Source organism: Triturus cristatus, chromosome 10, assembly GCF_964204655.1.
Source record: "Triturus cristatus chromosome 10, aTriCri1.1, whole genome shotgun sequence".
Lineage (NCBI taxonomy): Eukaryota > Metazoa > Chordata > Amphibia > Caudata > Salamandridae > Triturus > Triturus cristatus.
Genome location: NC_140593.1, coordinates 155,940,061 through 155,963,481, shown reverse-complemented (window position 1 = coordinate 155,963,481; position 23,421 = coordinate 155,940,061). Strand labels below are relative to the sequence as shown.

Sequence of the window (23,421 nt, the reverse complement as noted above, 5' to 3'; positions counted from 1 at the left end):
AATGCATTTGTTTAACTCGCGCAGATCAATAACCAATCGATATACTGGCGGAGCTGTAGGATCTGTTCGTTTAAGAATCGGAATTATCGGTGAATTACATACATTGGAGTCTGTTTCTACAACTACTCCTTGGGCAATAAGCTCGTCAATGATTTGTAGTAAAGCCGCTACAGCATCTGGTGGTAACTTGTATTGTCGCATTCGTGGTAGCACCACTCCTGCCTTGAGTGTGACTCGATATGGTGTAATATTCATGCAACCAACATCAGTAGGGCCTTGTGCCCATAGATGTGTAGGTAAAGTCTGCAGTCGGGGATCCATGTCTCTAGATACATAGTGACCTTTAAAATCACGTAAAAACAACCTTACTCCTTCCGGAGAACAACATATTATGGCTCCTAGGGCTTTCAGGGTTTTAATTCCTAACAGATTTTCTGGGCATGATTTAGTAAGCAATAAATCTGTAGTTCGGGTCAGAGGTCCGATCGTAAGTGGAAGAGGCTGTGATACTTCATTAACAATAGGTTTTCCTGAAAAACCCAGGGAAATATTCTGAGAGCCTGAGAGGGGTGCCCCTGGAACTTCACTACGTTTTATAGTTGTTCGACTTGCCCCTGTATCGAGTAAAAATTTTCTATCTTGACCTAATAATTCACTATGTACATAAGGTCCTTCTTGATCTACAGGAATCTCGATAAGGGGTAAGTCAACTTCCCTCTCTAGGCTAGTTCATGCGTAACGCTGATACTCGGGATATTCATACTGTGCGGTCTGATACATTTGTCGTGTTGTTGTCTGTGTGGCAGCAGCAGGCAACGGTGGTGCAGCTGGCACAAACTGTATTGGCTGTTGTGCGGCTGGCATGGCCTGGGCATGCTGCATAGCTCCTTGTTCATTCTGATCTTGTCTGAGTGGCCGTGATCTTTCTTGTGTTTTACCTATGGCGATATTATGTTTTAAAACTGGACAATCGTGTACGTAATGACCTGGCTTTTTACAATAATTGCATGCCCCTTTTACAGGTCCTGCTGAATCGGAATGTGTCATACCCTTTTTATGTCCTTCAGCTGGAACTGTCTGGGAAACTAGCATTTTCATTTTCGTGTCTTTCATGCGTCTGTGTTCATGTTCTTGTTCCTCTTTAATTCTATTGTGGTGGTACTGTAACATTTGTAACATTTGCGTTGGTGTGTTACCTTGCCAGGTACTCTCGAATTTTAATACTCTATTCTTTACTGGGGGCAGGGCATTTTCCACTAATTTTGTTACAAACAGATGCGGGTATGATTCGCTACTTGCTTTTATGCCACTATTTATACCAAAACATTTCTCGAATCGGGCATAGTAATCGCTAGTGTCTTCATCTTGCTTCTGTTTACAGGCTGAAATTGTACCCCAATCTTCCTTTTTCGTAGTTAATAAACGTGGCAGTACCTGTACTAGTAGACCTGGTAGTGCTTTAGTTTTGTCCCCAAGCCCCGAACCTGGACCTCGGGCCCTTTCTTCTGCTTCTAATGCTGACCATTCTATCTTTTGGTCACCTACCTCCCACTCTTTTTCCTTGAGTTTCTCATAAATGCCAGCAGGCATCAACACCTTTAATATTGTCATAATGTCGGGGTAGGTATACTCTCCCATGAGTAACATGTCTTTAATTTCTCGGTGAAAACCCGCTGGGTCTTTGTCATGACTGGGTACCACTTTCTTCATTTCTAACAATTCTATTTTCGATATGGGCGTATATACAAATACACGTTTAAACTGATCGTCCTCGCCTTTTATTGGGTGCACTTCTCGTAAGGGATTTTGTCTATCCATGTGATACGTTGTTCTTTCCTTGACAGGCAATGAGACATGCTCTGAGCATACAAAAAGAATATACTGCTTTCTTGATACTAGAATTTCTTTAATTAATTTAGTACCTGGACCTCTCCATTTATTCATAAGCAATTCAGTTAATATGTCAGGTAAAGGACCAGGGTCCGAATGCTGACTCTGATATAGTATAATGAGTTGTTGAATCATATAAATCCCAGCTAACCTCTGCTCATCTGGGGTGAGATTCAAAAATGTGCGCACTACTGTCTCATCACTATATTTTCCGGGACTGTCCACCCAGTGGACAGCTGCCCTTGCTAAATCTTGTTCATCCATAGAATCGAGAAAATGATAACCCCTTCGTTCTCGGAGTAGTTTGTCGGCGGTTTGGAACGAATGCTCGTTAGACCTTATGTTAATTATAGGTATTTGGAAATTCCTGTCGTTATCTGGACATATTGGACGTATTGAGTCAGTATGACATCTAATCTGATTCCTATTACAAGATCTTCCTCTACCTACATAGGCTATGGTGTCCAACTGTCCTGCGGGCGGTCCTGACCCTTCTTCCTCGCTTTGTTCGAACTCGTCTGTCTGTAATCTCTCCTCGTGTAGGCGTTCTATTTCTTTACGGATCTTTCGGCACATGGCTATTATACAATTTTGCTTATCGTGTCTCCCTTCTGATATATTCTGGCTCCATTTTGTAAGAATTTTCATTGCTTCCGGATCTACCCCCGGTCGGTCTTGATTTCTGATCACACAGTTTATGAGGAAACGTAACAGTTCCCCCTGTATCTCTACTTTCTGGTATTCCATAGCTCTGTTAATACATTCTGGATCTCGCCCTGTTTGAACAAAATGGTATATTTTATCTAGATGCGTAGTCATTCCTGGTAGCTTCGCTAAATACCCTGCGGCTCGTCTGATACGTAATGATGCCAGGATCATTTCGTCCTCTTTACCGAGCACCGGGTCATATCTACAATCTATAAGAAGTTCCTTAAGCGTACGATCACTTACGAATTTGGGTGTACGTGAATGCGCTGACTCTTGAAAAATAAGTTTATTTATTCTAGGTGGCGTAGAAAAAATATTGGTAGCACCTCCCGTGGCCCCGTCTGGGGCGTCGGGTGTGAAAGGATTCGTCGAACGTGACACAGCAACTATAGGTGTGGACTCAGCTATAGAAGTACCTGTAGGAACAGATGCAGAAACAGATGTGCTTGCCGGAACTTGTGACTCGATTTGTTGCTGTAGGGATACGGGTGCTGGATCTTGGCGTTGGACCTCCCTGGTACGCGGTCTACGTGGGGCGGAATTAGCATACTCGGGAGCTACGTCATCTAAATATGAGGAAAGAAAAACATCTTCTGCGGTTCTAGGATGCCCCTTAGGATGTACCTTGATTGGGAATAATGGGGGTGGCAAGTCTTTCGGTATCTCTGGAGTAGCCTTAGGTAATCCTTCGGCCAGAAGGGGATACATACCATTCATAAGGGCATTTCTTTGTCTGTCTACTTGTTCTGATTTCACTCGGATACCTTCCTCAATTAATAGATTTTCTTGAACCTTGCTTGAACTTTCTTTACTCTTCTCTTCCTGTCTACGTGCTTTTTCTGTGCGTCTATGAGATTCTTTACGCCATAACTCAACGGCGTCTTTCTGTGACTGTCTGACTTTCCTTTTCCATAACTCTTCCTCGACTTTCATGATGCACTCTGCATCCCAGGTTCCCGCTGCGGGCCACCTCTGACTTTCTGGTAATCCCTTGGTGTAGTCTACCCATAAATCAAGAAATAATATGGCGTCTAAGCCATGTTTGTGATACATGAAGTGCCCTGGAGTATCCCTAGGAGGAATAGGGACGGCTTCTTCAAGCACCCCTTTTCTAGTAGTGATCTGTCTTAATTTCGAAAAGAGCGGCATATTGACAATCTGATCTGATACTTAGTCTTGAACACGCTTAATACAAAAGCACAATAATGAACAACCATTCATACCACAATATGCAGGACGTTTAACACATTAAACATTAAAACATTAAACGTTTAACTGGAACAACAATGATGATCGTCTGCATAACTAAATCACCAAGCTTAATTCTTGACAATAACTAGATACTTCGGAATACTTGATATACTGCTAAACAGTACAGATACACTGCTAAAACAGTGCAGACCGGATTTGTGTACCCAAACCCGTCTTGACCGGCACAACCTATGTGCACGTCAGAAATGCCTCCCCAGTAATGGTACTCACCGGGTAGCTTCGGAAACGGAAGGCCTCGGTAACTTGAACTTGAACCGGACTGGACTCGACTCGCCTCGTCGGAAACTGGGCTTGACTTCGAACTGGTGGGTCTCTGTATACCTCGGATCTTGCTCTCTCAGCTAGGCTCTGGTCGGGATACTTCGCACTTCTCACCGCCTCGTCTGGGTGTTGATCGCAGTCTCAGTCGCCCCCGCTTGACCGGAGGGAGATACAGGAAATCCTGTTGGTACGCGTAATTGTCCGTCCAGCTGTGGCAGGAGACCGGGCCTGCAACTCACCGCCGGCGCGTGAGATGAGAAAGTGTCCCTGTTCGGGCGCCATCATGTGGTAAATAAAATTCCTTTACCTGGACTGAATTTGATACAGAATCATAATAAAATAGCTCAGTAAAATGAGAGGCAGAATCCGTGATATTAGAGTTTCGGAATGGGCTTTATTCCAGTAATCGATTATAATCGGATGCTTCAAGTTCCATCACCACGGGGGTTCAGGAAGTGAAGTACATACTTTATTGACAGAAGTAACTTTTATAGTACATACATTATAATGAAGTGAATACAGTAGGCGTAACAATTGATAAGGACATTGACGTTTGGGCTGCGTAACCGAAAATGGGTGTAATAATGAGTAAAAAGGAACATGATTGGTTATGATGTCGTGTATAGGTGGATCTATAAGATAATACTTGGCATAGATGCGCGCGCAGCAGTATGACGTGTAATTGACGTGTAACTAGGGGGTGACGGGGACTTGACATTTAGCTCTATATGTGGAGACGAGAAGTCTGGGGGGTCAAGTCAACCTAATCCCAAATCATATCTAACATCCTATGTTTAAAGAACTATGTTATCCACAAAAGAAGGACTCTCGGACAGAATCTATTCTATACTGACTGTGCGTGCGTGTACAAGCGTCTGAGTGTCTACACTGAATGCGAGGGGGTAGGAATATTTCATGGTGACAGGGCTATGAATTACTTGCATGAGGACAGAGAAGATGGGCCTTTTTGCTTGGTAACTGGAAGAATGTTTACTTAAACTACTAGGCAGGAATGCATCGGCTGAGGGGGAAGCAGATAATTCGAAGGTGAAATACAGTTCTTGGCAGAGAATAGGCTGATGTCAGGCTTCGTGAGCCGCGCAGAGAATGAGACAAAGTTCATGGTCACAGATGCAGGCTCGGACTGGAGCTTTCAGAGGCAGAAGGCAAGAGGAGTTTGATGACAGAATCAGGGCCTACTTGCCTGGACTGTAAAATGGCATAAGTGAACCATATAAAGCCGGTGGCCTTTCATATTTAGGAATGGAATATCCGGCCTATTCATGGCGGATCTGACAGAGGACATGTTGACGGTGGACGCACATGTGTTTGCGTCTTCATAACTGGAACTGGAGGGAACATACATGTACTTGTGACATGCACATAGAACCGTTGGGGTCCAAGATAGGGGACATAACTGACCAGAAAAATCCACATTTCCACAACAGACACATTGATTTTTATCATCACCTAATAGAGTGTTTAATATTTCAGAGCATTGAATGCTACAGAAGCACAGCCCAGTCCAAAAGGTGGCCTCTTTCTTCTGACTAAGAAAGGGGAAAGGGTCCTGCTCCAAGTGAAGCAATTCATGCAGCGGCACGTGTACCCAGCTCAGCAGGTGAGAGCAGGCGGCACTCACGGTGCAGCCAAGATTCATTTGTAATAGTAACAATGTTGGGGTTGCAGTGGCAGCTACAGTATAAACGTATAACGCAAATGCCTGAAGTGTGATCTGATTTGTGCCTCATTGATGGTTTCATGGCATGGAAAGCATTGCATAATCCTATGAACGTGATCAGCTAAATCTATGCGCTATGCAGAATAATACTTCTACTCTATCTCTGATTTATCATATAAATAACTTTGTGTTTTATGTTTCACTTCCCTACAAAAGGCATAAAAATTATTTTTCCATTGTCTATGAAATTAATATTTCAGGGTAGGTATATATATATATATATATATATATATATATATATATATATATATATCCGAAGAGATTGTTAATATCATCCAAAAGAACTGGAAAATATTACAATTAGATGGGACCATGGGAAAAATAATGGGAGCTCATCCAACAATAACTTACAGGAGAGCTCCAAATTTAAAAGATCGATTGGTGCACAGTTATTTTAAATCCAATAAAGCACAAGCAACGTGGCTAAAGAAAACTGGCTTTATTAAATGTCAAAATTGTAAGGTGTGCCAAATCGCCAAACCAGTAAGTGAGATCACAATGGCAAATAACAAAATTTGGAAAATCAAACAATTGATATCTTGCAAAAGTCAATACACTGTCTACATCATTGAATGCCCCTGTAAATTAAAATACGTGGGAAGTACCATTTGTGACCTAAAGAAAAGGATTCTGGAACATACAAGGGCTACTAAAAATAAGGATAAAAACAATGCGGTAGCCAAGCATATGGAAACACACCACAATAGCAACTGGAAGTCCCTAAAGTTTTTTGGAATAGAAACAGTACCGATCAATATACGTGGAGGAAATCGGGAGAAACTACTAAGACAAAAAGAATCGCGCCATATTATCAACTTCAGAAGCATGACACCGTTTGGTCTGAACCAGTCCGAAGAACTGTACATACATCTTTAAACAGCAACACAAACGAACAAATACAATTGTGTTTCCAACAATACTGTCATATATCTGTACATATGGTTATTTTGGGCAACAATACTGACATCAACAATGAGTACAATGGCCTATAAAGTAGCCTTGGATAAAGACGTAAGGCCCACCAGAGGGCACAAAGCAATGTTTGCCCACCAGAGGGCATTCAAAATATTGCACAAATATAGCACAACAGTCATTAATTACATAGAAAGCATTTATTGAAACAGGACTTAAATGAGCCATTGACAATTAATTAGTTTGGAACCACAAATGATACTGCATAAATATTTGCATTATAATTAATTCAATTTTATGTTAATGTTTTGTTTTTCGTTTCAAAATTAGCCTATTTTCAAAGTAAATTATGGTTAATTCATACGGGGACTACATTTCCCAGAAATCCGGGTTTCAAACCACCCCGTGATTGACAGGAAAGGAAGGTATGACAACTTCCTGTCTTGATTTTGTTAAAAACACCCTGTTTGTTTGATTTAATAGTGACCGTGAACAAGTCAGCGGACGCTGACGAAACGCGTTGGTTTTTTCTGCATCTCCAAATCTGTGGATTATATGAACTTTGAATAAAGTTTGTATCAAGAACTACAAAATTCGCTGGAGTGCGACCCTACTTTTCTTTCAAACTGGGAGAAAATTGTTTGCATATATATATATATATATATATATATATATATATATATATATATATTACCTACTGGCGGTCGCCAGTAGGTAGTTATAGTTAGGACCCTGTTTCCATAGGAAATCCGCAACATTCTATTTTGAATAACTTTGGCGCCGGTCGACGAATCCTCGCGAATTTTTCAAAATAGGTGGGGCGCTACGCTCCGCTCCTACCCTGAAAGTCTCGGGGGGATTCGTCAAGCGGGGGCTGAGATAAAAGGGGGGTCCCAAAACGCGTTTTTCCCATGCATTTTTCCATAGGACCTTTAGACACAGCTACAGCCCGAACGGCTGAACAGAATTACTTGAAATTTGGCAGAGAGCTAGTCCTCAGGTCAAGGAAGTGCCTTTTGTAGGTTTGGTGTAAATCTGTTCAGTAGATTCTGAGAAAATAGCCTTTAAATCAATATATATATCTGAGCCAGCTTACGGTGCGCTTAAGGTGCGCTTACCGTACGCGTACGGTGGCGTGCGCGAGCGCGATTCTGATTGGCTCTTAGATCTTAGTAAACATTCGAATCGGTCGAAACCAGGAAGCCGCGGCCGCCATTTTCTCTCTCGCTCTCTGAGTTGGGCAGCAAAAACGAAGCCAAAAAATGGCTAAAGAGGCAGTTTCGTCACATCCTAACCACCCAGCATTGATATAGGGGTCCCCAAACAACCCTCAAGCCCAAAAAAAAAAATTTTTTTTTTTCGGAAATTCGCCGATTACGCTTACCGTACGCGTACGGTAAAAATTATAAAAAATTATCCACATTCTCCCCACCCCGTGTGCAAATGGTGCCCGAAGGGCACCATTTGTGCATGGCATATTACACATATCAAATTAACAAAGAATACATTTCAAAAAGATGCGCATAATATGTCCTCCATGTGCGCACGGTGCCACCCCGTGTGCAAATGGTGCCCGAAGGGCACCATTTGTGCATGGCATATAACAACAATAAAATTAACAAAGAATACATTTCAAAAAGATGCGCATAATATGTCCCCCATGTGCGCACGGTGCGCGAAGCGCATCGTGCGTACATGGCCCATCCCGCATAATGTGGGCACGCGGTGCGCGCAGCGCACCGCGTGACCACCGTGTGTGCACGGCACTAACTGCGTAAAGTGGGCGCGCGGTGCGCGAAGCGCACCGTGCGCGCACGGAACGAACTGCGTTAACTGGGCGCGCAACGCCACGAATGGCGTAAAGTAACTTAGCATTTAAAAAAACGTACAAATTCACTGAAAAAACCATAGGTTTCACACACGTTATAGTTAGGAATTAGCATTTAAAAAACCTTGCAAATTCAATGAAAAAACCATAGGTTTCACACATGTTATAGTTAGCTGGACATTTTACTGATAAAAAACCAATGAAATTCCCCCGTTATAGTTAGTGCAGGCAACTATAACTCACGCAACCGCAATCTTCTGCTGATGACATATTTGTCTTTATGAAAAAAAAATATTTGTAATATATGTATAGCTCAAAATTAATGGAAGAAGACATGGGCAAATAAGTGTCTAAATACAGTATTAGCATCAGCAGAGGATTGCGGTCGCGTGAGTTATAGTTGCCTGCACTAACTATAACGGGGGAATTTCATTGGTTTTTTATCAGTAAAATGTCCAGCTAACTATAACATGTGTGAAACCTATGGTTTTTTCAGTGAATTTGCAAGGTTTTTTAAATGCTAATTCCTAACTATAACGTGTGTGAAACCTATGGTTTTTTCAGTGAATATATATATATATATATATATATATATATATATATATATATATATATAATTTTTTTACCTACTGACGGTCGCCAGTAGGTAGTTATAGTTACAACCTAGTTTCCATAGGAAAAGCATTTTTTGATTTGCTCATAACTTTAGCGTCGTTTAACGAATCTTTATGAAATTTTCAAAAAAGTTGCACTTTTTAGGTCTGCTCCTATCTTGAAAGTTTGGGGATGATTCGTCAAACGGGGGATGAGAAAAAAAGGGGGTCCCAAAACACATTTTCCCCATGTTCATTTCCATAGGAAATTATGCAACGAGCTACAGCCCGAACTGCTGAACGGAATTATCCCAAATTTGGCAGAAAGGTAGTGCTTGGATCAGAAAGCGACCTTTTTTTAAAATTATGTAAATCTGTTCAGTAGTTGCTGAGAAATTAGAAAAATAAAAGTTTTGATATCTGGGCAGGATCCTAAGTCCCGTGCACGAGCTTCACTGTGATTGGCTGCCAACACTCCAAACCAGGAAGTGTTGGCAGCCATCTTGTGGCTTGGTAGAAGCGAGTCGCTAGAAAACAGAGAAACAAAGGTATAAAACAAGAGAAGGGGGCAGGGTAGAAACACCCTGACCCCCTAGGCCTGCTCAGGGGGTCCCAGAAGGATCCCCAGGACCAAAAAAAGATTTTTCTTTTTTAATTTCAGAACATTTGCACAGTGGTGAAGGGAGGGGGCGGGGCCTGACATAGAAAGTGTGCATACGCACCCCCTGGCACATTATAGATTGAGGGATTAAGTCCAATTCAATCCTGAGGGCGAACTAGCCCACCAGGTACTTCCAGTATGCACCAGGGAGCTGCGTTGCAGAAAGGTGTTGAGAGGCCATGCCCCTTTTTACACCTCTCTGCAATGCAGCTCTGTGGCGCTTACTGGAGGTTGCTGGGGGCTAGTTGGCCCCCAGGGACCCTCGGGACTCAAGGGGATGTAATCTCCCAATTTACAACGCTCCAGGGGGCGCGTTTGCACAGTGGTGCAGGGAGGGGGGCGTGGCCTGATGTGCCAAGTGTGCAAATGCGCCCTGTGTCGTGTTTTAAGTTGGGGGATTAAGTCCCCTTGAATCCTGAGGGTCCCTGGGGGCCAACTAGCCCACCAGGTACCTCCAGTAAGCGCCTTCTTCAATACACCTTGGCATATATATAAAACATATTTAAACTTTACAGAAACACAGTCAGTGGATGATGTCATCAGTGATGTCATCAGTGATGTCATTTGAGATGTCATCAGTGATGTCACTGACCGTCATGAATGATGTAATATGTGACTTCATCAGCAGTGCATTGCGGGGGCGCGAGTTATAGTTAGCGGAACTAACTATAACAGGGGAATTTCTATGGGTTTGTACGAGTAAAATGTCCAACTAACTATAACGTCCCTGAAACCTATGTTTTTTTCAGTGAATATATATAATATATATGTATATATATTTATATTTATTCATTTACCAAGTAGTGCAAAGGGTTTCTGGTAGACAGAGTTCAGCACACTCTTTCTGTGTTTTGCATATCTCCCCCCTATGAGCTGTGTACCACACACATGCTCAGTCAAAACATAGACATACAATTATTGACTTGCGCACAGAGATTTGATATCGTACTTTAAGGAGATTTAACTCACTAGCGAATGACATCCCAAGATTTTTCAATGTTACTGCTCGTATGTTCTCTAACTTTCAAGATAATAGGCTATAGGGAATAAATCAAGGTCTGACGGAATGGGTGAGCTGCCATAATTCAGCATTCTTCCACCCCATCAAAACCTGAAGTTCCCCACCCCATTCAGAGTTGGGGGAAGAACCTGGTTTGTGTCCACTGGCTTCTCTTTCACGCACCCTTGATCTGACATCACGTCCATCATTTGGCTGCCGGATCATAGTGACGGTCATCCTGCCCTATTATGGAACTGGTGACCATAAGTGGTAATCCCTACCTTAAACCCCCATTCAAGGCATGGCAATCACAGGCAGGGAAATCAGTTTAAGACCCCGACACTCAGGGAGAAAACAGTCTTGTTTTCCAGCGACAAGCACTTACTTCAGGGGGTTCTCTCTGGAAATCAAACTATTTTACTGCGCATGTGGAAAGATTAAGATAGCTGCTCAACAGAAGTCATCATAGTTTTAACTGCATCTGCTGCACATGCGTTTAGAGTGAAGGCTTTAGAGATCCTCATCCTCTGCGCTGGGATGGCATCTCACCTCCTCCGACTTCTGACCACACAGAATGTCGCAGCCAGACTCGTCCTGGATCTCCCTAGACAAGCCCACATCACCCCAACCTTAGGATACTCCACTGGCTCTCTGCACAGAAAAGATGCCAGTTCAAGCTCCTGACTCTTGCATACAAGGCTCTAGACAACTGCTGAACCGCCTACTTGAACCACCGCCTGAACTTCGATCAGCGCACCAGACACCTCTGCTCCCCGTCCCTTTCTCTAATCTTCTTCCCCCGCATCTGACATAACAGATGCAGGTGTCACTCCTTCTCCTTCCTAGCAGCGAAGACATGGAACAAGCTAACCTTTCATCTACAGACCTCCCCATTTCTTCCAGAGTTCTGAAAGCCCCTGAAGACCTGGCTATTCGGCTATTCAGCTGGACCCTGCCAGCGCCTGGATAGCCTCATGGGTGACAAGTAGCACTCTACAAATCTACTGATTGATTTAGTGCCCTGGCAGGTGAGGATCTATAATTATGGCACGCAGTCCAGTGCCAGGTGAGTGGAGGCCATGGCCTTCGCTGAACAGGTGGGCTTCTCTGACAGGGTCCATATGTCCTTCCATATGCCTAAAGTTGGAGTTATTGAGAATCTATATAAATCTACGCTATGGTGAGTATTCGGCCATGCTCCCTGCAAAACTTTCTGAATGCCCATGAATACTTCACAGAAAACTCAACAACATGACCAAAAGTGCTATTATGCTAACCTTCTACAGCCGTTATAGCAGTGCTAAATTTGTGCCATGTTTGCCGGTGCTCAGCACTGGCTCTTATTTTTTAATACAGGCACTTATATTTTACAGTCCACCACATGGTGGTACTGTCTGCCTATTTTTTTTTTAACAGAGCACATCATCAACATTATTTAACAAACCAATGTACATTAAAAAAAAAGAAAGAAAAGAATATATATACATCAGGTCGTCCAGGCCATTCTCACAACCTGGGACACTGATATTTTTATTGGGTGAGAGGGAATTGTCGGAATTGTCAAATGTTTGGCTTATAGTATTTATCCATATCACTGGCATTTGTCAATGCTATCTGGGGCTGTGAGTGGTGCAAACAGCAGTAGCATCCAGTGAAATACCTTTGGCTATGGTACTTACTTCCTTACAAATTAAGCACTGCCCTATAGCAACGTTTAGTCCTCAATCCAAGATTGGCTGATTATTATCATCATCATCATCAAGTCTTTATTTCGGCCACCAGGGCCATAAAAGAGTACAGGTATACAACATTACTTAGACAAAATAAAAACGATAAAAACAGTTCATGAACAATAAATTAAGATCATCAGGGTATTGGACTCGATAAGAAAGACTTGAGGTAGCGCATGCGAGTAAACCACATTGAAGTTAAAAATGTTGCCACCGCAAATACTATTGGAGGGGAGAGGTCTGATTTCAGTATTCTGAGGGCGGGGGCATAATGTCTAAAACCCATGTTAATGAGAAGGGGGCGGAGCCAGTAATTCCTTGCTCTCCGGTAGGCCGGGCAGAAAAATATAATGTGTAGATCCGTTTCCTCAGGGAGTGAACATATGGGGCATTGAGCAGTGTGGTTTGAGTGTGCCCACCGAGCCGTATAGGCCCTTAGGGGCAGTGTGTTGTAACGCCATTGCATATAGAGTTTCCTCGTTAAGGGCAGGCCCATATCATCATAAGTGAGCTCGAGATGGAAAAAATCTTTGAATCCTAAGAAATATGCTGTTTGTGAGCCCTCTCGTGCGCTCGTAATGGCCACACTCAAATGGTACTCATAATAAACTTTGGAAATGAACCTTCGGGAGACCTTAGGACAGGCCGATGCCGGATCAGACCACAATTCTGGTCTGCCGAGTGCTTCACAGATGCGTTTGATATAGCTGAACCATGGGATTGGAATACATTTGCACAAACGCAGAATCTCCACCAGCTCAGCTCTATATTTCAAAAGATCCGGGGAAGACCAGATTTTACACCAGAAGGTCAAGGGTTTGAGACCCAGGACCTCCGAAATCGGTCTTAAACCCAGATCCAATCTTAGCGGCAAGAGTGGGGTGCTAATTGGTAAGACTGTCAGTTGTCTGAGAAAATTGTTCTCCGTGGTCTGGAGCTTCAGTCCCAGAGTATGGCCCCATAACTCAGCTCCATATGTCGCTGACGCTCTGGCTTGGGTTTTGTAAATCTGCAAGCGAGGCGCAAATGGCCTATAAGTTAATCCTTTCGCCATCCTTGCAATGCCCCCCACAAGCTGGGAGAGTTTCATATTCATCTTAGTTAAGTGAGGGTCCCATGACATGGACTGGTTTAATACCAACCCCAAGTATTCAAACGTATACACCCGTTCTAGGCTTGATGACCCTATAGAGGGGGGTGCTCGGGTCCTGGGGGGTGGGTTGAAGATCATATATTTTGTTTTTGCGGCATTGATCTCCAATCCTCGGTCCGCTCAGAAACTCGCGAACCCGTCCAAGACCCTCTGCAAGCCCATGGGGGATTTAGAAAGCAGCAGGGTATCGTCCGCAAACATAATTGCGGGAACCCTGCTGCCGTCGAGCTTGGGGGCGTCGATGTTACTCAGCTCTTTAAGAAAGCTTATAACCCCGTTGACAAAGAGGCAGAAGAGGGTAGGTGCAAGAACGCACCCCTGTCTGACCCCCCTGTCAACAGGGAAAGCATCTGAGAGGGAACCATCGCTGCCACACCTTACCCTGGCAAAGTTCCCCTGATGCAGTCTCCTTAGAATCGTTAGGATGTCAGCCGGGACCCCTAGGTCTAGTAGGACTGCCCACAGTTTGTCCCTTGGGACCAAATCGAAGGCGGCACGTAAATCCACGAAAACCGTGTATAGACTGCCGCCCTCGGAGCGAACCGTCTTCCAGTAGATGAGGTGCAAGCGGAAGATTTGATCAGTAGTCGAAATGCCCCTTTGGAAACCTGCCTGGTATGGGCTCAAGATCTCGTTTGTTTCGATCCAATCCTGGAGGCGATTTAACATGAGTCTACCAAAGATCTTTTGTGGGACATCAATGAGGCTAATGGGTCTGTAGTTGGCTGGGAGCAGAGGAGAACCCTTCTTAAAGATTGGGACAATCTCTGCGCCCAGCCAAGTACCGGGGATAGCCATGCCTTCGAGGATGGCATTAAAGAGGATCGTAAGATAGGGCGCCCAAACATCCGGCTCCTGTTTAAATAAATCACCAGGAATACCATCCAACCCTGGTGCCTTTCCAGATACCAGGCCGACTACAGCCGCACGCACCTCGCCCACCTTGAAGAGTTCCCCCGTCCCTCCTTGCTGTAGAATAGAAGTGGTACTAGTCGGGGCGTCCTGCGGTAATTTGTAAAGAGACTGAAAGTGGTCCTGCCAGACCTTTGGTGATGTGTTAGATAGTGTGGCCGGGGCCAGCTCCTCCAGGCCAGAGTTGACACAACACCAGAATTTGCGTGAGTCTCCACTGGCCAGGAAGGAAGTCAGTCTTGCCCATTTGTCATGCTCCCATTCACTTTTAGCATTAGTAATCGGGGATTTATAGGCTGCTCTTCTTGCCCTGATTTCATCTTTACCCTTTCCCTCTTTGATGTGGAGCAAAAGTTCAGTTTTTGCCTTCCGACAAGCATTATTAAACCAGAGGGGAAGGGAAATTTTCCTGCCAAGCCTATTTGTGTTTTGAGTTAGACATTTGGAAAGATGTTTAATCAAATCCTCATGAATCTGCCCCAATTGCGTAAAAGTGTTCTGGGAAGTTTCTTCCGTTTTGAGTGCCTCAAGCTTTTCGAATATGGGAACAACCTGAGCGTATAGTAAAGGTATCTTCCCATGATACGAGGCTAGATGCTCCCATCTTATTCTACGCCTATTATTAGCGAGATCCAAGGAGTTCTCTGCATTAGTCCTTGGAATGTCTCTAACCTCCAACCCAGGGTGGTCATAGACTAGTTGAAGGGCATTGTGGTCGCTGTCCTCCCTTGCTAAGACACTAAAATCCCTTATGTGTGTCCATAAAGACAGGGGAACCATAACATAGTCTAAACGCGATTCACTGCCCATTCGATTAAAAGTACATCTGGAAGGGATATCTGACTTGAACCTTCCATTGCAGGCCCTAAGGCCAAATTGCAGGGACAGGGAAGTAATTTGTAAGGCTAGGGGGGAGCATGCTCTTGCAGCCGGGGCCTGTAGGGGAGGGATAGACCACAGGAGATCTTCTTCCGAGGTCAACCCCTCCAATATACCTGGGAGGGGCTCGTACTGACAGTTTAGATCGCCACCGATTATAAAAGGGGTGCCCTCCGGGATTGCTTCCAGGACCGTCACTAGCTCCGCAATTGTAGACGATTCCTGTGCAATGTTCACTGGCCTAGCATAAATGTTAATCAGTAAAAGATTATGAGAGTTGGGCCATTCCAACAGTACAGCTAGAATATCTACACAATCTGTCGGGAAAATGGAGGCCTTACACCCCAAATCAATGGCCACCCATATGGCTAGGCCTCCGGACGGGCGGCCTTTCCCCCCCCCCCAGGTCGCGTATACAGAAAATGCAGCGAAGCCAGTATGGGAGATATCCTCCCTTGCCCAGGTCTCCTGGAGCAAGCAAATATCTTTGTCCCCAATGAAGGAGCTCCAGGCCGGGTTGATCCATTTAGTGGCTAGGCCCGCGACGTTTCAAGATAAAATCTTGAGTGGAGACAAAGCATCCGTCGCGGGATGTGCAACTGGGATATGGGCCGGTTCGGGGCTCGGACCCTTGTGTAAGTTAGAAAATGAATTGGGGATATGAGGATTCATAGCTATGGCCGAGTTAAGCGGAGAGCAGATAACCCCCACGGGACCTTCTGTATTTGGGTGATTACAATCTGATTATTATACTTATCTCCTTAGGGAATGGTTTTCTTTTTTTATAGAATGAATGACCATATTTTCCCAAATCACAGCAAATAATCTGATTCCATGATACACTGAGCGAGCAAGCGAATCGCTTTTACAGAGAGAGACATATGACTGTGGAAGAGACGCTGGTGCAAGAGAACATTTGGAAATGATGCAATGCTTCAACATTTGTCACTTGCTCCCTGTAGCTTTAGTCCTTAACAGCAGAACACCATAAATTTACCACTGGGAAGCAATCTGTGCTCAATATAAACAGGAAAAATATTGCTGGAGTGAAATGACATTCATAGCCACAATAAGGCCCTGCAGACATGTTTCAGTAGAACAAACACTTTCTGTACATGGAGTACCAGGAGCTGTAATGACTGTTATAATTTCGGCCAAATCCCTGCCAGATGTCTCTGGCTTTGATCTGGCCAGCTGGGCTAGTACACCGAATGGATGCCTGTGTGTTTGCGGTTCCAGACAACGCCTGCCCCTCACTTTGTTACAAGTCTCCTCTGAGCTCTGTTACCTTTAGTATTGTATCTCCATTTTAAATATATGAACACAAGAAGCATAGGGAAGGACAATAAGTCTTACACCCAAGTGTGTTTTGGTTCTTTTTATGGCTCGCACTGTACATTTTCATGATAATGTGTTATCGTAATGTTTGTTATAAGTTGTGAAACATGTTTCAAAGAGGTAATTTTATATGCATATAAAACACAGACAAGTTTGACAAGTTATAGCGAGCAGCTTTAGTAAAAAGCAAATCCAGGCACTTTAAGTTCTTGTTATTGCTGACACCATAGTATCCATGCAGCCGCTTTGTTATAAGAAACATTGAAAGTTTGTTCAAAACCAAACAAAACCACTTTTAGCTTCTTTCCAATGCAAAGCTCATTGCAGCTTTTCTACAATTATGTGCCAAACAGCCACTGTAGATTGTAGCAACGTTCAAATAGACAACATTGGTTGTCAAGGTAATTTATTTTTTTGCATTTTAATTTATTACAATAACATATGCTTTCACTTCAAATTAACAAGAGGCAACGCACTAAACGTTCTTAAGCTGCACTAGAAAGAAGATTCAGAAACCTCTTGTTGAATGTAAACACCCGCCATATTGTTTATTGTCCAGTCTGCATCCAAGAACAGCCATAAAAGTCCTTAACATTTCCTGGTTTGATTGAACTTTAGAAAAACATTATATATCCAGTCCTTCTGCTAATAAAAGTAAATTGCTTGCTCATTTCATTAGATACTTTAGCACAGTACATGTGAAGCAGAATATAGAATGGAGGAGGTCAGGACAGGCAGGGAACTTCCAACGCCATTAAAAAATGATTCTGTTTCTCACTATACTCAAAAAACATTGTTATTTATTAAGCACTATTCAAATGCATAAATTATTTCATGTTAACAACCATGCACTATTAAACAATATATACTTTTTAATAGTGAATGGCTGTTAACAGGAAATGATTTGTGTATTTGAATACTATATGAATATAATAGATTGTTTTATTTACTGAATGTGTTTTTAATATATGCAAGTGCTGTATTTTTAAGTTGTTTTACTATTTTGAGACAGATAATGATTTTAGAATGGTGTTTGAAGTTTAACAGGATTAATAGGAGGGTATGTTTTGATTCTTTAAAGAACGACCAATGATGCCAGTAGAGCACAAGCGGGAATATATTTTTCTTGTTGATGTAATAACCCTGTCCCTTTTGGCACACAAGGGTAACTCTACATTTTTAGTGTTTCTACTACAACCTGAGACATGGGTATGAACACCCCACAAGAGCAAAGAACATTCACGAATTGCAACAGTGACCTAGTAATTTACAGCCCCTGTAAACTATAGTATGTGGGGATGACCACAAGAAAAGTCAAAATCAGATATTTGGCACATAAGTCGACTATTGTTGAGGACACGGCTGGTGTAATATTCCAAAGAATATCCACATTCAGCTGACGAAATATCCGGGTCAGTATTTGATAAGGTTAAGAGCAATGATAACAACAAGTACATAAACGATGCACTGCTATATCGAGAGCAGAGGTGGATTTAAAGATTGCATAAGTAATGGAGGGCTGAACGATGATCTAGAATGGCTACATATAGCCTGCAGATAGGTCTGTACTGTTTTGCACAGTCACAAAGTGGGAACAGTATTTGTTAGATAACCACAAGAGATATAATACTGTCATCCAGACCCGTGTAGGAGTTGTAGTTCTGTGACCAATCTTAAGGTCAGAAACAGACTCTGCTTAATTCCATCATCTCTGTAGACATCTGCAATCAAATTCGTCTCAACCACACCCAGTTATGATGATTATTTATGATCTTGTATAGACTGACCCCCACAGCCCCCACAAGCACGGAAACTGAAGAAATAATCCTCCAGGATGCTCTGCTAAGAATCAGAATAAACAAGGTTCTCAAAAAGTAAATTATAGAAAATGTCTTGGAAGAGATTTCATTAGTCACAGTATCGGATGCAGCCATAGCAGTACTGAGGGAGGACTCCTAGCACACATAGTTTATAATTAAATTAGCAATAAATCTAAAAGATAGGCCCCCCCTAAAGATAATTAGAGGTCCAAGAGGAGGGGGGAAGAACAACCAAAGAAGAAATCTGAAAAAACTCTATCAGGACCTATATTACTTTTACAGAGACTTATACAAGTTCTCACCTGCCAACCATAATAAATTGATTGAAAATTTAAACAAAATAAAGTATTATTTAATAACCATTTTTATTTTTTCCACTTTTTTTCAATTGAATAACATCCATTGCTGGGGGTCGCGTAACTAGTTAGCATGGAGGAGTCTCGTTCGTTATCGGAATTAATTCCGATAACGAGACTGGTTGGCAGGTGAGAACTTGTATAAGTCTCTGTTAAAGTAATATAGGTCCTGATAGAGTTTTTTCAGATTTCTTCTACAGTTAAATTAGCAACATCGAGACAGACTGAGTTGGAGGCAGAAGTCTCAAGACTAGAAAATGAACACCGAAGTACATACTCCTGAAGGGGTTATCGGGAACTGAGGAAGGTCAGAGGAGAACTGGAAGCCTTCCTCATTAAAGAAACATCACACAAATTACTAGATAAGAAACAAAATTCGTATTAACGATGAGGTAACGCAGACAGGCTGTTTATAAAATGAGGCTTGCCAAAACTCTCAAGTCTGTTGAATCAGTTAAAGATTCTACTGTATATATTAAGACCTTTGATGAGGGCATCATGTATACCTTCTTATGATTCTAGTCACATCACATGTTTCAAGTTGAACCCTAGTACTCGGGCCAAAAGGACTCATCTATGGCAGACTTTGATTTTCCTGCAATCCAAGGTGATAAGTTGGAAGGTCCAGATGACCCCATCTCGTAAGACAATGGGCCTGATTAGGATGGCGGGCGGACTCAAGGATGCCCGCCACCCTAACAGAGATGGGGGCGGCCTGACTTAGTGTTGGGGGTCTCACAGGCCAAATTACAATGCGACCACCACTGTGGCGATCGCATTGTAAATGTTTTACGTTGCGGTGGGTGCTGCTGGCTACAGCACCCCTCGCAATTAAAAATATGCTCGTTTTGCGCTACCCTGCACTACATGGCAGGCACCATGCAGTGCCTGCCACATGATGCAGGGAAATGTAGGGGGGCACCATAGTGTACAACGGATGTTGCCCTGCTCAAGGGGGGGCCCGCAACCGCCCCCCAAAATCCATCCCCGCCAGCCTTTTCATGGCGGGTGAACCACCATGGAAAGGCTGGCGCGGATGGAGATACTAATTTGAACTGCGGTGCCTAACAGGCACCGCTGCCATTCTGGGCAATGCGGCTGCTCTGACAGGCAATTGGAAAATGACCGCCTGTCGGACCCGTGGTGGGCGGTCACAGTACGATGCCATTTTAATGACCCCCAATGTATTTCCTCATTAACGTCTTTTTTCCACAACAAAGCCCTGGATCCAGGTGAGTTCCTGCCTCTCTTTTAACTAGTACGTTTGCAGCATTTTAGCTGCTCATAGGACAAACAGATTTGTTCATTCTATGAGGAGGATGCATTGACCCACAGCATGACGGAATCCATACTCATCCAGTTACCAAAACCAGCTGTGGGGGCTCACTGGCTAATTGCTCTATTAAACTGTGAGGTGAACATTTACACAAAAGTACTCACTAATAGAAAAAGAGATATCTAGCTCATTTTAGTCTCGTATATCAGGCAGGGTTTATTAAAGGATGAAAAACCAGAGATAGCATTTGATTGATGTTCAGTGCAATTGATAAAGCTACCCATGAGAATATTTAGATGCTTCTTGTATTGCCAGCACGGAGAAAGCATTCAACAGAGTAAGCTAGAGGTTCCATGGATAAATCAATCCTCTGGTGGTGTTTATCAAATCTAACTTTAAGCGACCTTCAGCGTGGGTGAAAATTCTGTTGCAAATGACCAAGATGGTTGTCCTGTCCCCGGGTACATTGCAGATTTGTTCTCTCATTGAAACCTCTTTTTCTTAAAATTTAAAATATTCATGGCACTTGGAGCATACCCACCAAGGTAGGCCATATTAAATTACTTTTATTCACCGATGACAATTGGTCCTTGCTGCCTGACTCAGCTGGGTCGGGCATGACATTTGAGTTCTTAATATAGAGATTCGTTTCTGGCTTTAAACAGAATTACCAAAAGTCCAAGACAAGGGGAACTATGATACACCTAGCTCAGAGTGCTACAATTTCAATGAAGATCAACCCAGCATTGAATACCTAGGAGTGATTGTCCCAACTTTCCCCTCAGTCTACCGTAGTAATAGCCTCCTGTTGGTAGACATCCTGTCACTATCTCTGTGGATAGGGAAAGTTAGTGATATCTTCAATAGTCCGGATCAATTGCATTAAAATTAGCTTTATGCCTCGTCTGCTTTTCCACTCTTACTCCCAGCAGCAACTCTAAAATTCAAAAGAAACTTTTGGCATTCATGTGGAATAATAAACACCTTTGAGTGGTTAAAGTGATACTCTTCAATATGTCCACAAGGGCGTTTTAGGGGTCCCAGATGTTGTCAGATCTATTGTCATGTTTGTTTGGCTAGTCCTGTCATATATGCCCCCTTTTACATACATTGTCCCATCCACACGACAATAACGGTTCTGAGGGGTGAACTTTTACCTAGTAGTTAGCTCTGTCTCTTCATGAAAGGTACTTAGTATATTATCAAAATAACGCTGTACCTGACGTACATAAACATGTCCCCATTAACCGGCATAACTATTCTGTACAAGGGTCACCACTTTTTTTTCATCCTTGGCCAACAGCCCGCCGTGCATGATCGCATTTGTTTGGAAAAACATTTATGATTTTTTTTCAAAACATTTATGGTTGTTTTAAAAACATATTGATTCTAGAAGAAACCCTAGAGTGACCACTCTAGTATATAAGATCCTTATTTCCCCCTGCAAATTAATGGAGAATTTCTTCCAAGCTGACACAGGGTCCTGCATGCTGAATCTTCGACATGCAGCAGTCTGACATCCCTTGCGGGGTGTCATCCTCAAAGCAGAGAGGGGGTCCCTCGTTCTCTATCATCAGGTGCGGGGGTTGGAGCTTCCCTAGGGGATTCTTGGCTACATACACATATGCACACATACATGCTACACCTACATATCTAGGTTAGGTACATTTAGGCAAATTACGTAGGGCACGCATTATAGGAGTATACAAATGCCAATGTGTTATCTGAACTGTATATGTTCATCATCTTAGCACTATGGTAGAAATGTATCTACTGTTTGCCATATTAGCACTTGCGATTTCTTTCGTATGCTTCTGTCTCCTGATTGTCGCAGCAGATATGTTTTACACAAGACTGTCGCTGGACCAAGAAATACTTCTTGAAAACGTCCTAATCACCATCGTATGTATTTACGGAGAATAAGTAAGCATGAGTGACTGAGCAAAAAGTACTGTACTGTTTTCCATGATCCCTGAGGAATTAGGGTTGTCATGTTTAGTTGGTGCAAGAAACTACCTACACCACTGTAAGATACAGGGGGGTGGTAGTGGCACTGTAGAGCTGGTGGCCTATCGGCTGACATATCCTTTGTGGGTGTCCGGAGTCGGTTTGGACACCAAGCCCTGCATTTTGGTCATCACAGTGAAAATCTAAATAGTTCAGTCGTGCTTTTTCAGAAAGCCCTACTCACACTTTTCAGAGATGTCTGAGAGTGGGAAGGGAGATGCGGCTCAACTGAGCAGATATACTCTGTGTATTGGCTGAAGATTTATCAAGCTTGTAAGGATAAATGTTCCCCACATTGTGCAAAACCCTAAATGTCTAAAACCATGTATTCTTCTCCATTTGAGAATGACTGAGTCCACAAGCAGTGGTTCAGGGAATGGGGAGGAAGAATTTGCTAACGCTCTCAACATCACAGAGAACTGTAGAAATGCAGTAACTATTTAATTGATAGAACATGGCGTACCAGCAACAGGTGGCTGTGTAACCTTCCTGATTGATATTATCAAAAAAGGAGGGGTTTGGCCCAAAGGATTAGAGGGTAGGTAGGGCCAGTTATACTACATAAGAAAAAAATTACCTATACCTCTTAATACGTTTACCTAAGAAGTAATTTCTGCCTTTTATTTATTTTTAAAAATAAATAAAAGGCAGAAATTACTGCTTAGGTAAACGTATTAATTTTCGTTTATCTTACTTCATATGAATAAGTGTTGAAGTCACTAGAGGTATTGGTAATTTTTTTCTTATGTACCTTCATGATTGAGGCACACAAGGTGTTCGGATCAGAGATACTCTATTCTTGGGTTCAGTTACCACCTGCAGATCTAGTGACTAAGGGGCCTATGCATCAACAATGCCATTTGCGATTCCTTATTAGCGAAAAATAAGGAATCGCTAATAAGGAATAGCAAAAGGCTATGCATGTAGGAATCGCTATTCAAATAGCGATTCCTTAATATTCCTTATTACCGAATCGGTAATACCGAATCGGTAATAAGGATAACCTACCCATTCATTCCTATGGGCTTGGAGGCCCATAGGAATGAATGTAAAGCCAGTCTGTATTAGCGATTCGGTATTACCG

General features: G+C 42.9%; 1 protein-coding gene across 1 annotated transcript in view; it reads left to right on the top strand.

Moving 5' to 3' along the window:
- The window catches only part of ACAD11 (acyl-CoA dehydrogenase family member 11), a 366,306-nt gene that overhangs the window by 193,980 nt on the left and 148,905 nt on the right, over positions 1 to 23,421 (top strand). The window contains exon 9 of the mRNA XM_085630689.1: positions 5,626 to 5,752. Coding sequence (XP_085486815.1) covers positions 5,626 to 5,752 — 127 coding nt within the window. The remainder of the gene's footprint in view (positions 1 to 5,625; positions 5,753 to 23,421) is intronic.